We start from the raw sequence: 15,902 nt of genomic DNA, 5'->3' as shown, positions 1-15,902 counted from the left end.
GAATGCCTTCCTGGATGCCTGAGTTTTCTGAGAGGACCATCTGCATTCCAAAGTCTGGATCTAACTAGAGGTGTTATGGTTTGGCCTTGGTAGAGGGGAATAGAATCCGCTCGCCCTGATCCCAGCTGAGGTGGCTTGTGTTCCCAAGATTATTTGCTTGCCACTCCCCACCCAATCTCCAGTCTGCACTGCCAAACCCCGCCCCTTATTTCCCTTTGCCCTCCCCTCAGGAATACCACCAATGGAAGCGTCAGCGGCTGCAGCGGCGCCTCCTGGACCAGTTCCGGCAGGCATCTCCTCGTGCTGGGCCTGCCCACCAGGGAACAGCCCAGGACCTGATTCAGCTCCTGGGTGCTTTTGGTGCTGGCCGTGAGCATGCTGGGGCTCTGGCCAAGGGCTCTCGCTTCACCCACACTCAGCACTTGGCCTATAAGCAGGTATGAAGGGGGTTGGGGAGGGCCTAGAATGGGGGGGATGGGCTTAAGGCACAACAACAACGTTTTTTTGGATCAAAGTGATTTGAGTTATTCAGCAGCACCAGCTGAAGAATCTCATTTGTTGAGGTAGGTTGGGGAGCAAGCAAGGAGGGGTGGAGCATGCAGGGGAAGAGGTGATGGTCTATGATTACTCTCTGTTTGGTCTCTCAACAGGAGGCAGAATTGCCAGTGCAAGTGGAAACGCTGCCAGTGTCCCGGACATCAGAACAGGTAAACCAAAGGGGGGGGGGCTCTAGTGAGAGCCAGTTCTGTTTGCCTAAAGGCAAGAGCCCAGATGGGGAAGGGGGTTGTGGCTAAAAAATATTGGGGCATGCTTTATGCCATCTCATTCTGCTTTTTGAATTAATAAAAACTGCATGTATGTGCACACAGGCAAGGGGGCACATGGGAGGTGATGGTCTCTTAGGTATATTGAGTCTTAAGCTGCTTTGGGGTTTTATTACCATCGCCTTGAATTGTGCTGCAGAGAGAACAGGAAGTCAGTGCAGATGTTGGGGATCCTCATGTCACATATTGTCAGCAGCTTGCAATTGGTGGCAGGAGCTGTTGAAATAACTTGGTGAACACATCAAAGAATCTTCTTTTAAAAATAATAGGACCCTGATTTCCTCTTAGAATCTTCTCTTCTCTTCTTGAATTCTTATAATTCTGATACTCTGGGAAGAGCGGCAGCTTTACAAATCCTTTGCAAATAAAATGACTTGAAACATTTGTCTGCCCCCTTTTTCCAGACATTCATCTTTGCAAGAATAACTTCTTTAAGATCTTCACACCACAGCTGATCATTCCTCAGCATTTGTTTACATCTTGTCAGCAGGGGTGCCTTTTTACCTTAATCCAAATTGTCCAAATTTGGATTTGGGGGGTGGGGGGTGGGGGATCTGCAACGAAATGCAGCTGTTTACCCAGGAGGCCTCAGGATGGGTTTTTAGAGCCAGAGCCCTGCTTCTTTGACCGCTATACGAAGATCTTCACCTCCACCGGCCACTTGTTTCGGCCTTAACAGGCTTCCATGGGGTCATGCACCTCCATTACAAGAGGACAACTTGCCTGTCACCCCCTTTTTCCCCACGGTGGGCTCTGTGGTGGGTTGTTGTGGTTTTACATGGAGGAAAAACCATGTGTGTTTTGTCTCAATGCCTTTTGTTGTGCATGTGTGTTTTCTAATTGTGTGTGGGTGTGTTGTGTGAATATCTTTTATTCACACATCTTCACCCAGAATAGAGGCAATTTTTGGAACAGGGAACTGGATATTCCAAAAAGCCTGTCATATACTTTTGATGAAAGGTGGTTAAGGAATTTCAAGTAATACCAAAAAGAAATTATACTTGTAATAAGAGATGGGTTGAGCTGTATTTTTGTATAAACGCAGGGTTTATTAAGACAGGATTCCAGCTCTGATTCCTCAAGCATCACTCCCCCCCCCCACTTACCTTCTCCTCACCCCCTTTCCCCCCAGGACTTACGGGAACGCCAAGCAACAGAACTGGAAGCTTTGGAAGGTGAACTGGGCCATCTCATGGAGCAGATTGAGGCTCTTGAAGGCCAGATCGCCACACTGGGGTTGACTCTCACACAGGTGAGAAGAATCAGTTGGGGGATGGCAGCACCACTGTCTGGCTGAGCCCCACCCACTAAAGGGCCTCTAGGACCTCCTTCTGGCTCTCAGCAGCACTTGCAGCACCTCTGGCAGAGGAAAAGCTGAAGGACTCCCAAGGCCCTGATGGGGCATGGTCTCCAGAATGAGCTGCCTAAAGGTTTGTGGTTGGCAGAGTGGGAGAAATATAGCCCTAGCCCATGGGGCAGATCTCCTGAGGAAGCCCCTCTGAAGCAAGTGGGGGCTGTGCAAGGACACCACGGTGTTTTTGGGTGCCTGCCCCCTCCCCCATTTGGCCTTCACCTTGGGTCAGTCCTGAGGGGGATCCATTTCTTCTTCAGGTGGAAGGGGAGGTGCGGCAGCGGCAGCTGGGAGTGACAGAGCGGGACCAGGTGCTGCGAGTGAAGGGCTGTGCCGTACAGCTACTTCCCGATGCAGAGAACAACATGGCTAAGCTGCAGGTAATGGGCCAGGCAAGAGGAGGGCAGAAGCCCCTCTTTCCATTGTTGGGAGTGGAGCAGCCAGGAATGAGGAGGCTGCAGAGGGTGGGGGTGCTTGCTGGAGTTTCCGTGGGGACCATTGAGAAAGGTTTTATCTGAAAAATAAATATAGTAGTTTAAATTCTGTTGCAGCATTCGAGGAACTTCAGTAATAGTTGCTAGGTAGATAGAAGAAATTAGATTTATTGGGAATAAGTTTAATTATGAAAGAAATGTGTATTGGCAATAAGTAATATGAATTTGAAATATGGAATAGACGGGAAGTTCGGTCTTTAGTGTTAAGACAAATAGATGTTTTATTGTTTGCCAAGAAAATTATGTGTCTATGGTTATTTTTGTAATTTGAGTGTAATTTGGTACAGTGGTACCTCGCAAGACGAATGCCTCGCAAGACAAAAAACTCGCTAGACGAAAGCGTTTTTTGTTTTTTGAGCTGCTTCGCAAGACGATTTTCCCTATGGGCTTGCTTCGCAAGACGGAAACGTCTTGCAAGTTTGTTTCCTTTTTCCTAACACCGTTGATACAGTTGCGACTTGACTTCGAGGAGCAACTCATAGAACGCGGTGTGGTAGCCTTTTTTGAGGTTTTTTAAGACTTTGGTGATTTTTGAAGCTTTTCCTTTTTTTTTTAATGATATTTATTAAAGTTTCACAAAAATACAGAAAACAAACAAACAAAAAAGTATAAATTACAGCAAAAAAGTAAAAAATAAGAAAAAACATACAAAATAAAACAGTTAAAAACACAATAATGTTCCATAACCTATCTTCCTTACTCTTATTTCCCCAGACCTCCTCATACCTCCCTTCTTTGTATTCCAATTCAGTTTGTTGGTTCAGCAAATCCTTACCATTAATCTTTTACCCAGTTGTTAACCTTTTTTTTTCCATGTCTCTTAAAGCATTACAGCTAAAAACCTCTTAATTTCTATCCAACATCCTTCTAAAGTTCCTTAATTTTACAATATTTCTGTAAATAGTCCTTAAATTTTTTCCAGTCTTCTTTCACCGACTCTTCTCCCTGGTCTCGGATTCTGCCAGTCATTTCCGCCAATTCCATGTAGTCAATCACCTTCATCTGCCATTCTTCCAAAGTGGGTAGATCTTGTGTCTTCCAATACTTTGCGATAAGTATTCTTGCTGCTGTTGTAGCATACATGAAAAAGGTTCTGTCCTTCTTTGGCACCAGTTGGCCGACAATGCCCAAGAGAAAGGCCTCTGGTTTCTTCAGAAAGGTATATTTAAATACCTTTTTCAGTTCATTATATATCATTTCCCAGAAAGCCTTAATCTTTGGGCACGTCCACCAAAGGTGAAAGAATGTACATTCAGTTTCTTTACATTTCCAACATTTATTATCGGGCAAATGATAAATTTTTGCAAGCTTGACTGGGGTCATGTACCACCTGTATATCATTTTCATAATATTCTCTCTTAAGGCATTACATGCCGTAAACTTCATACCTGTGGTCCATAACTGTTCCCAGTCAGCGAACATAATATTATGTCCAACATCTTGTGCCCATTTAATCATAGCAGATTTCACCGTTTCATCCTGAGTATTCCATTTCAACAGCAAGTTATACATTCTTGACAAATTTTTAGTTTTGGGTTCTAACAATTCTGTTTCTAATTTTGACTTTTCCACTTGGAAGCCTATTTTCTTATCCAAATTATATGCCTCCATTATCTGATAGTAGTGGAGCCAATCTCTCACTTAATTTTTTAATTTTTCAAAACTCTGCAGTCTCAATTTATCTCCTTCTTGCTCCAAAATTTCCCAATATGTCGGCCATTTGGCCTCCATATTGAGCCTTTTCAGAGCTTTTGCTTCCATTGGTGACAGCCACCTTGGGGTTTTATTTTCCAATAAGTCTTTGTATCTTATCCAGACATTAAACAATGCTTTCCTAACAATATGATTTTTAAATGCTTTGTGTGCTTTGACCTTATCATACCATAAATATGCATGCCATCCAAATACATTGTTAAAACCTTCTAAATCCAAAATGTCTGTGTTTTCAAGAAGTAGCCATTCTTTCAGCCAGCAAAAAGCTGCTGATTCATAATAAAGTTTAAGGTCTGGCAGGGCAAATCCACCTCTTTCCTTGGCGTCAGTTAATATCTTAAATTTTATTCTGGGCTTCTTGCCCTGCCAGACAAATCTAGAAATATCTCTCTGCCACTTCTTGAAACAGTCCATCTTATCTACAATTTGTAATGTCTGAAACAAAAACAACATTCTAGGCAATACATTCATCTTTATCACAGCAATACGGCCCAGCAACGAGAGTTTCAAATTTGACCAAATTTCTAAATCTTTTTTCACTTCCGTCCAACATTTTTCGTAATTATCTTTAAATAAGTTCCCATTTTTGGCTGTCATATTAATCCCCAAGTATTTCACTTTCTTTACCACATTCAATCCTGTCTCATTCTGAAACCTCTCTCTTTCAATCGGTGTTAAGTTTTTCTCTAAAACCTTAGTTTTTAACTTGTTCAATTTAAAACCTGCCACCTGACCAAATTCCTGAATTAATTCTAAAACTCTTTTAGTACTAGATTCTGGCTCCTGTAACGTCAATACTAGGTCATCTGCAAATGCTCTCAATTTGTACTGTTTAGCTCCAACCTGTATGCCCTAAACCAACCGGTCCTTTCTAATCATATTTAGCAAAACCTCCAGGACCGATATAAAAAGCAGTGGGGAAATTGGGCGCCCCTGTCGTGTCCCTTTTTCTATCTTAAATTCTTCCGTAACCACATTATTTACAATTAATTTAGCCTTTTGTTCAGAGTATATTGCACCTATACCATTTTCAAAACCTTGGCCTACCCCCATCCCATGCAGATTCTTCTTCATAAAACTCCAAGAGATATTATCAAAAGCTTTCTCCGCGTCAACAAATATCAATACTGCTTTGGTGTTTATATTCACTTCTAATTTTTCCAAAATATCAATTATATTCCTCAAATTATCAGACAGGTGTCTTCCCGGGAGAAAGCCCGCTTGGTCTTTATGAATCTCTTTCATCAATATTTTTTTCAATCTCTTGGCCAAAATGTCTGCAAAAATTTTGTAATCCACATTAAGTAACGATATAGGGCGATAGTTCTTAAGCTGAGTCTTTTCAGTCTCTGTTTTCGGTATAAGTGTGATATACGCCTCTTTCCACGATTCTGGTGCCCTTTTCCCCTCCAATATTGGAGATTTTTGAAGCTTTTCCAAAACTTTCCTGACACCGTGCTTCGCAAGACGGAAAAAATCGCAAGACAACAAAACTCGCGGAACGAATTAATTTTGTCTTGCGAGGCACCACTGTATTTGTGTTTATTTGTGTGTGTTTTTTTTCTTGTTGTATAAATAAATATATATATAATATATAAAAAAAAGAGAAAGGTTTTAGAAACCTACAGGTGGTTCAGTGGCAGGAATCTTGGTAAAGGGGAGACAACAGATGGATGTGGACATGGGTGGAGGAGGCTGTAGTTGTAAGTGGAAGCAGGGAAGAGGAACACCCTGAATCCGCCTTTGGAGGGAGCTTTTATTAAGCACCGTTGTCCACCACCCACTTGTGCACCCGTCTTATCAGATGTCCTCAGTGGGATTGGAGCAGTAGGGGAAGGAGGAAGGGGTTTGGTGCATGTGGGTGTACAGGGTCTCGCCTGCTATCTCCAAAAATGGCACAGAACACCACATAGCAGATGAGAGAGCCCAGGAGGCTTAGAATCTCAGCTTCACTTTTGGTCTCCTGCAGGTGGTGGTGGAGAGCAGCGCACAGCGGGTCATCCAGCTGGCCGCCCAGTGGGAGAAGCACCGGGTGCCTCTGATCCAGGAGTTCCGGGAGCTCAAGGCCCTCCATGACTCCAAGGAGGTGACACAAGCGAAAGGGTGTGAGGAGTCCTTCAAGGGTTGGGAGGGAGCCTGGGCAGCTGTGACACTCTCTTGTCTGTTCCTCTTTGCAGCTGGAATCATCACAGCGCCTGTCAGAGATCAGGGAGCTGCATGAGCGGATCCGATCAGCCGCGGATGAAGCGAAGCGCAAGGATGATCTCTACAAACAGCTGGTTAGTGACGTGTCTTAGGGTGGTGGTGTGGGGTGCAGGGCTCCTGGCAAAGCTCGGTATGCACAAGGTGATTTATGGTCCATTGCTTCTTGTGCGGTTATTCCACAGAGAATGAATAATGAGAATCCTTTCCCCACCCTACATTTTACTGTTTCTCTGTAATTGGGATATAGTTGCTAACTTTAAATGGGTGACAGTATCTCAGAAAAATGCTTACAACCACCAGTACTGCTGAGAGGACTGGCCTGTTTCATAAGTCAGTTTGTTAACTTATACTAGTTACAATTCCACCTGGCCTCATTGAACAGGTGAACCTGTGTCCAGGCTACATCACATTATGGAACGCTCCCTCATGAAAAAAACAAAACAGAATCCTGCCCATTGAAGACTAGCATGCCTGAGGGAACTAGGCTGGCATTCCCCCTTGCATGTTAGCTTTCTTTGTGCAGGGATTTGTTGTGCGAATGGAGGAGCATTTGGTCATGGTGTAGTCCAGACACGTTTGCCACCTCAAGTGAGTACTGGGTCTCTGCACAGTGGGATGGGGCTCAGGGGTAGAAACTCCTTAATCTCTTCCAGGAGCCCCTGTACCATTTGCACATTCGTCTGCTTGTTATAACCCAGTCCCATTCCTGCTTTCCACTCTGTCTCCAGCTTATGGAGCTAGAATCCCTTCCCAAGGATGTCTCTCGCTCTGCCTATACCCAGCGCATCCTAGAAATTGTTGGCAATATTCGTAAGCAGAAGGAGGAGATCACAAAGGTAAAACAATGGGCACCTGTGAAGTTCTTTCTCAAGCCTTGTCTTGCGTCACTGTACACAGGTGAGAGCCCCGTGTGATGATCCCATGGCAGAAAGCTGGTGGGGAAGACTGAACATGTCAGGGGTCCTTACATATTAAAAGCAGCGATGACATTATTTGCACGTACATAAAATTTAATGTCAAGGAAAAAGTTGTCCTAACCTGGTTTGAATGTGCAAATAGTGATGAGTAGTGAGCTTTCACGTTTTGCCTCATATGCAGTACTCTTCCATGATGGATCCTCACACTTTTAAGCTCAGAGTCAACAAGCTGAGATAGCTCAGTTGGTAGAGCAGAGCCTTCCAAACTTTTTCATGTTGGTGACACACTTTTTAGACATGCATCGTTTCACAACACAGTATCAGTTTTACTAGCAAGCAGGAGGTTAAACTAACCCCTCATAAGATTGTTTGCACAACACACCTCACACTGCAGCTGACACAGTAATGTCACAACACACAGTTTGGAAAGCTCTGCAGGAGAACTTGAGACTCTTAATCTCAGGGTTGTGGGTTCAAGCCCCACATTGGGCAAAAGCGTCCTGCATGGCAGAGGGTTGGACTAGATGACCATCAACTCTACAATTTGCTGATTCTATGTGATGCATATAAAATATAGCCATTTTTTTAAAAAATAGCCTCCAAAATAAAGCTTCTGTCTTTGCCACTAGGAGGGAAAATGTTATATTCTAGTTGTAACTGCGAGCCACAGGAAATGACAAAAACATTTCCTCCTGCCCAGTTCCTACCTCAGAGGTGGGATGAGGCTCTCTAGAGCAGGGGTCAGCAAACTTTTTCAGCAGGGGGCCAGTCCAATGTCCCTCAGAACTTGTGGAGGGCTGGACTATATTTTGGGGGGCAAATGCTGCAAGAGCACCATGAGCCCCAGTGGCTGCTTACCTGTCTTGCGAGCAGCAGGGACTGGCGGTGGTGGCAGAGGGATGATGAGCAGCACGCGAAGGGCTCCGGAGAGGGGCTGCTTAAAATGGGGGCCGCTCAAATGCCACTGCTGCTGCTGGCACCAACAAAGCCCAGCCCCCTTCCTCCTCTAGGCAGGGCGAGGAGAAGCCAGGAGGAGGGAGGGAGGCGGCCCCGGCACCACCACCATGTGAGGGAGAGGGAAAGCATGTGTGCACGCTGGCGATCCTTGCAGCGATTCCCAGACCGTCTGCGGGCCAGATCCAGAAGGCAATTGGGCCTGATCTGGCCCACGGGCCTTGGTTTGCCTACCCATGCTCTAAAGTTACACACTGTTGTAGCCCTTATTAGCACTTATGATTTTGAACCGATTTTGTGTTTATAACTTCCAATGCAAAGCCTAGAGCACTTTCACCATAGAAGTATCAAAGGGCAGAGCGTTTGCTGTTCTGAATCCAAAGTGAGAGCATTTGGGTCAAAATGAAGGGAGAGAAGAATAACAGTGACCTCATTGTGGGAGTTTACTATAGATCCCCAAGCCAAACGGAGGACATAGATGATGCCTTCCTGGAACAGGTGGCCAAGCATGCAAAAGGAAGGGAGATAGTAGTAATGGGGGACTTCAATTACCCGGATATTTGTTGGATGTCAAACTCAGCCAAGAGCATAAGGTCAAACAGATTCCTCACTGGCCTTGCAGACAACTTCATTGTCCAGAAAGTGGAAGAAGCAACAAGAGGAACAGCCATTTTAGATCTGGTCCTAACCAAGGTTGATGACCTGGTTAGTGGGGTAGAAGTGGAAGGATCATTAGGCGCGAGTGATCATGCTCTTCTGAAGTTTACTATACAGCGGAAAGGAGCAGCAAAGCATACTAGGACTCAATTTCTTGACTTTAAGAAAGCCGACTTCATAAAACTTAGGGAAGTGCTGGGTGAGATCCCATGGACAGTAATACTAAAAGGAAAGGGAGTTCATGATGGCTGGGAGTTTATTAAGAGGGAGATAGTAAAAGCACAACGTCAGGTAATACCAATGAGACGGAAACATGGAAGGTGCCTAAAGAAGCCAGGGTGGCTATCTAAAGAACTTTTAACTGAGTTAAGATTAAAAAAGGATGTGTACACAAAATGGAAAAGGGGGGAAACCACCAAAGAGGAATTCAAACAAATAGCCAGCACGTGTAGACACAAAGTCAGAAAAGCTAAAGCACAGAATGAACTCAGGCTTGCTAGAGAGGTTAAAAGCAACAAAAAAGGCTTTTATGGGTATGTTCGTAGCAAAAGGAAGAACAAAGAAACAGTGGGGTCATTCAGCGGAGAAGATGGTGAAATGGAAACAGGGGACACAGAAAGGGCTGAACTCCTCAATGCCTTCTTTGCCTCAGTCTTCTCCGATAAAGAAAACAATGCCCGACCTGAAGAATTTGGAGCAAATGATTCAGCAAAGGAAACACAGCCCAGAATAACTAAGGAGATAGTACAAGAATACTTGGCTAGTTTAGATGTATTCAAGTCTCCAGGGCCAGATGAACTGCATCCAAGAGTATTAAAAGAACTGGCAGATGTGATCTCAGAACCACTGGCAGTCATCTTTGAGAATTCCTGGAGAACAGGCGAAGTCCCGGCAGACTGGAGGAGGGCAAATGTTGTCCCTATTTTCAAAAAGGGGAAAAGAGAGGACCCAAATAATTACCGCCCAGTCAGTCTGACATCAATACCAGGGAAGATTCTGGAGCAGATCATTAAGCAAACAGTCTGTGAGCACCTAGAAAGGAATGCTGTCATCACCAATAGTCAGCATGGATTTCTGAAAAATAAGTCATGTCAGACTAACCTGATCTCGTTTTTTGACAGAATTACAAGCCTGGTAGATGAAGGGAACGCAGTGGATGTAGCCTACCTTGATTTCAGCAAGGCATTTGACAAGGTGCCCCATGATATTCTTGTAAAGAAGCTGGTAAAATGCGGCCTTGACTATGCTACCACTCAGTGGATTTGTAACTGGCTGACTGACCGAACCCAAAGGGTGCTCATCAATGGTTCCTCTTCATCCTGGAGAAGAGTGACTAGTGGGGTGCCACAGGGTTCTGTCTTGGGCCCGGTCTTATTCAACATCTTTATCAACGACTTGGATGATGGACTCAAGGGCATCCTGATCAAATTTGCAGATGACACCAAACTGGGAGGGGTGGCTAACACCCCAGAGGACAGGATCACACTTCAAAACGACCTTGACAGATTAGAGAACTGGGCCAAAACAAACAAGATGAATTTTAACAGGGAGAAATGTAAAGTATTGCACTTGGGCAAAAAAAATGAGAGGCACAAATACAAGATGGGTGACACCTGGCTTGAGAGCAGTACATGTGAAAAGGATCTAGGAGTCTTGGTTGACCACAAACTTGACATGAGCCAACAGTGTGACGCGGCAGCTAAAAAAGCCAATGCAATTCTGGGCTGCATCAATAGGAGTATAGCATCTAGATCAAGGGAAGTAATAGTGCCACTGTATTCTGCTCTGGTCAGACCTCACCTGGAGTACTGTGTCCAGTTCTGGGCACCACAGTTCAAGAAAGACACTGACAAACTGGAACGTGTCCAGAGGAGGGCAACCAAAATGGTCAAAGGCCTGGAAACGATGCCTTATGAGGAACGGCTAAGGGAGCTGGGCATGTTTAGCCTGGAGAAGAGGAGGTTAAGGGGTGATATGATAGCCATGTTCAAATATATAAAAGGATGTCACATAGAGGAGGGAGAAAGGTTGTTTTCTGCTGCTCCAGAGAAGCGGACACGGAGCAATGGATCCAAACTACAAGAAAGAAGATTCCACCTAAACATTTTTTTTTTTAATAATTTTTTATTAAGGTTTTAAACAAACAAAAAAGAAAAACAACACACACAAAAAACAATACAAAACTTAACAATAAAAACACAAAACATAACAATTAAAAACAAACTCTCTTTTCCATTTCCAATTTTAAATTACTTATTTTCTGGACTTCCTCATACCTCCCTCTTTTGTATTCCAATCCACATTATTTGTCCAGCAGTTTCTTTTCCACTTTTTTAATCTCAATCTTTAATTTAATAAAACGTTAAAATATATAACTTCAACTTTTTTAAACCTAATCCTTGATCTAATGTCATATAGCTTTAAATTTTTCCCTTTTATTATCAAATTTCCATTTCTTTAAACATCTTTAATCTTGATCTTTAATCTTAATCTATCCTTAACTTTAACCTGTACAGCTGGAAACCACTTGTTTTCAGTCCAACATCACTCTAACATTCCTTAGTTTTGCAGTGTTTCTGAAGATAGTCTTTGAATTTCTTCCAGTCTTCCTCCATCGACTCTTCTCCCTGGTCACGGATTCTACCAGTCATTTCCGCCAATTCCATATAGTCCATAAGTTTCATCTGCCATTCCTCCAGCGTGGGAAGTTCTTGTGTCTTCCAATACTTTGCGATGAGTATTCTTGCTGCTGTTGTTGCATACATAAAGAAAGTTCTATCCTTTTTTAACACCATTTGGCCTACTATGCCCAGGAGAAAGGCCTCTGGTTTCTTGGGGAAGGTATACTTAAATACCTTTTTTAATTCATTATATATCATTTCCCAGAAAGCCTTAATCTTTGGGCACGTCCACCAAAGGTGAAAAAATGTACCTTCAATTTCTTTACATTTCCAACATTTGTTATCGGGCAAGTGATAGATTTTCGCAAGCTTGACTGGGGTTATGTACCACCTGTATATCATTTTCATAATATTCTCTCTTAAGATTCCACCTAAACATTAGGAAGAACTTCCTGACAGTAAGAGCTGTTCGACAGTGGCATTTGCTGCCAAGGAGTGTGGTGGAGTCTCCTTCTTTGGAGGTCTTTAAGCAGAGGCTTGACAACCATATGTCAGGAGTGCTCTGATGGTGTTTCCTGCTTGGCAGGGGGTTGGACTCGATGGCCCTTGTGGTCTCTTCGAACTCTATGATTCTAGTAGCTTTTATAAATCTTCAGCCTGTTTTTTCTTTGAATTGACTTTTAAAAATACATAGGGTGTACTGTTGGTCACCCCTAGGGTTAAGCTACATGACGGCAGATTCATCTGTTGAAATGAAGGACTGCCACAATTTACCAGGCATGCAAGGGGTGGGGGTGGGGTTTGAACAGCAAAAAGGCCATGCAGGTGAGGGGGGTGAATCCTCCCACCCCCTTGGGTAGTCTCCTCTCAGCTTCTTCCTATCCTGGCGCTTTTCTCCACAGCTAGGCTCCAATTTCAAAAATGGCTGGGAGGGAAAACACTTGAGCAGAGCTATAGGGAAGGAAAAGCTGAGCAGATGGGCTGGGTGTTTGCAGTCCTCACATGGCTGTGCCTTTGGCAGCTAAAACTGGGCTACCAGCTCCTGGTTTGATACATACTTGCAGCAGCTCCAAGTTTCAGATGCATGGATCTGCAACTTTAACATGCACATAACCCCCCCCCCCCTGCAATACACCTCCACCTACAACAGACAGACCCAAGAAAACCAGGCCCCCGGCACTTCAGATGTGAGAAAGTATGTCTGTTCTGCCTCCATCCATCTGTTAACATTTTTCATTTCTGTCCAGAACTTTTGAATGAGAGTCCTATATTGAATATACTGTAAGTTTTAATTTTATCTGTTGAGTGTGTGTTTTCTTATTAAAGATATTTGTAAAGCATTCTGGGGGTTTTGTATAAGGGGTGGTAATGTAAGTTGGATGGATGGATATACACACTTCATACTCTTTTGTACGTACGAAAGGAACTTACAGACATACAAAAATCTACACCCAAACATTCTCTCCCATGCAGATAATAGAGATAAGAAATGCACACTTGCTAAGAACCAGGCTGGACATTCCCCCTCTTTCACACTACTATTCTTCATTCTCAGGCTGATTTAAACCCAATTGTAAACTGCCCTGTGCTCCTTTGATGTAGGGCAGTACACGAAATGAAATGAATTAAAAGTAATTAAAATAAAATAAAAGTGGGTGGGTGGGTTGCCAGGTATGGGGGCTTAACAAGAAAGTAAGCAGAGTCCCCCTGAGATTGCTGAATAAATTGAAGCTGCCTTAAAGATTTAAAAAGTATGCCACTACTGCCTTTAATTCATACTAAGACAAGGGACCCTTGCAATCCCATGGGGCCTGCAAACTCTCATAGCCGACATGCGTGTGTCTGATCATGCAAAGATGGTGCCCCTCAGCAGCATTTCCCTGTGCCAGGGATGATCCTGTCATGCAGGCAACCAGCAGGAGCCCAGCTATGCTGACCACAAGTACTATCCCTCACCCCAGGACAGAACCAGCTGTTAGTTTACAGCCTGTTGTTGTTGTTGTTGTTGTTGTGTTGTTGTTGTTACCACTGTTGTTATCTGTCTCTGTTCCCGAGTTTGAGTTTTCAACCTATTAACAGTCTCCATTTTCTAATGCCTGCTATTTGTGCTTCTCAAGATCTTGTCAGATACCAAGGAGCTCCAGAAGGAGATCAATGGCCTCACTGGGAAGGTAGACCGGACCTTTGCTGTCACTGATGAGCTGGTTTTTAAGGTGAAGGCAAGGGATCAGATTCTGGGGGGTGGGGAGATGGAGAGCAGCGCTTTGACTGACCTTCCAGTTGCTAACTTTTCCATCCCTCCCTTCTGCATTCTTTCTTTCTGCAGGATGCCAAACGCGACGAGGCTGTGAGGAAGGCATATAAATATTTGGCAGCACTGCACGAGGTAAGCCTCAGCAGTAATATATTAATTCATATATAGATATAGAGCTGCAGTTAGAGCTACATCCCTTTCCAGCTGACTCTGACTCTTCCTCTTCCTTAGAACTGCAGTCAACTGATTCAGACTATTGAGGACACAGGCACCATCCTGAGGGAGATCCGGGACTTAGAGGAGCAGGTGAGGCCTGCCAGAAAGTGGGTGGAAACATTAAACATTACTCTCTTGCAGTAATCTGAACTTCTGTGTGGAGGAAATTGTTTCAGAAATTAGGATACCAGGAAATATCTTTTTAACAACTCCCTCTTTAGAAATAAAAATGCAGCTGCCAAGCATGGACCCCTGTCCCTCTGTTCTAGCTTCCAGTCATGCTTTCTCTCCTGCTTCCTTACCACCACCCCATTCTGCCATCTGTACACATCAAAGTCCTTTTGATTTTTTAAAATTAATTTTTAAACTTGGGGGTTCTGATCTCACTCGCTCAGAAGTTGAGATTTCAGTCTAGAAAGAGGGACATTCCATGCCTGCTCTGTCCATATCCTCCCGCCTGTTATCTGCCGCTTCTGCTCTTTTGGATGAGGCTGCCCCTTGATTCTCAGCCCTCATTATGGACTCTGTCCGTTGTGATTCTGTAGACTCACCATGCACCTCAGATATTTTTTTTACTTCCAGATTAACAAAAAAAGCATGACTCTTGTTGTTGAGGTTGCAAGCAGGAAGTGTGGGTGCCTGAACATACTTCCTGTGGACAGGATGTGGGACCTCAGTGGCCTCCAAATCTGTGTCTTTCTCCCCCTTCCCCATGATGAGTAGGAATAGAATTACGATCCCAGGAGTTGAACCTGAGCCTTCCTGCATCTTGCCAATCACACCTGCCACTCGCACGATGTTCCTTCCTAGATTAATGCTGCAGTCTTATTCACATGATATGCATGAGGTGTGGTAGGTGGGGGGTTGTTTTAAGCATTACCAGATTTAGCAGGCAAACTTGGTTCAGCACTCAAGCAGAAATAAGTGGTTTGGGTTTTTAAAGATCCCCTTAACACTTGCTTTATTTATTTTAAAATATTTATAGGCTTCCATTCTGAATGCAACTCTACATGGCTGCTTACATAGCACAACTGGGATACCATCATAAAACAATAGTTCTCCCTGCTGAACACTGCTACCCATTCATAAAATAAAATGTCTCTTTTCCCAGATTGAGAGTGAAACCAGCAAGAAAACCCTGAGCAATTTGGAGAGGATTCTCAGTGACTACCGGGCCATGAAGCAGGAAAACGCAGCACTGCTTAGCCGTACCCGAGAGACGTGAAGCCCCCTTCCCAGTGCACAGCTACAGGGGGCTGGTGGGGTACCTGACCTCTTTTTAAGTCAAGACTGCTGTGCCTCTATCAAGGGACGGGGCACGGGGAGTATGAGCAGGGCTCCTCCTTCCAGGCTCTGTCTGCATTGTAAGTTGCCTAAAACCAAGCCAACGTGTGGCACATTTTGAGGTGGAGGGTGGGATTGGTCCCTAGTGCCATTTTTCTGACATAGATTGTATATTGGAGAAGTAGATGTGGGGAGTAATTGTTTCCTCCATTTATTATTTCCAAGCAAACCTCCTATCATCTCTTCTCAAAAACCAATAAAATCTCTCTCTTCTTTTTGCAGCGTACTTGTGCTGGCTGCGTGTGCAGTAACATGGGGGGGGGGTTTACAGGGGAGGCTTGCATAGGCTGCCATTTTCCCCCTCTTCTGGATTTGATCTTTTTGCAATATTGCTTTCTTGTCTGGAAGCAGG

At 44.1% G+C, this 15,902-nt stretch overlaps 1 protein-coding gene across 4 annotated transcripts in view; it reads left to right on the top strand.

Moving 5' to 3' along the window:
- The window catches only part of CCDC22 (CCC complex scaffolding subunit CCDC22), a 178,266-nt gene extending 162,490 nt beyond the window's left edge, over positions 1-15,776 (top strand). For all 4 annotated transcript variants that reach the window (XM_080987316.1, XM_080987313.1, XM_080987315.1 and 1 more), the window contains exons 8-18: positions 231-437; positions 651-707; positions 1,957-2,076; positions 2,436-2,555; positions 6,352-6,468; positions 6,560-6,661; positions 7,316-7,423; positions 13,854-13,949; positions 14,063-14,122; positions 14,222-14,296; positions 15,318-15,776. In XM_080987316.1, the coding sequence (XP_080843442.1) occupies positions 231-437; positions 651-707; positions 1,957-2,076; positions 2,436-2,555; positions 6,352-6,468; positions 6,560-6,661; positions 7,316-7,423; positions 13,854-13,949; positions 14,063-14,122; positions 14,222-14,296; positions 15,318-15,431 (1,176 nt within the window). In that variant the 3' untranslated portion in view covers positions 15,432-15,776. The remainder of the gene's footprint in view (positions 1-230; positions 438-650; positions 708-1,956; positions 2,077-2,435; positions 2,556-6,351; positions 6,469-6,559; positions 6,662-7,315; positions 7,424-13,853; positions 13,950-14,062; positions 14,123-14,221; positions 14,297-15,317) is intronic.
- Positions 15,777-15,902: the final 126 nt, after the last annotated feature.

The sequence above is a fragment of the Podarcis pityusensis genome, assembly GCF_964106645.2.
Source record: "Podarcis pityusensis genome assembly, chromosome: 17".
In the NCBI taxonomy this organism is placed as follows: Eukaryota; Metazoa; Chordata; class Lepidosauria; order Squamata; family Lacertidae; genus Podarcis; species Podarcis pityusensis.
This window is presented reverse-complemented; position numbering and strand designations above follow the sequence as displayed.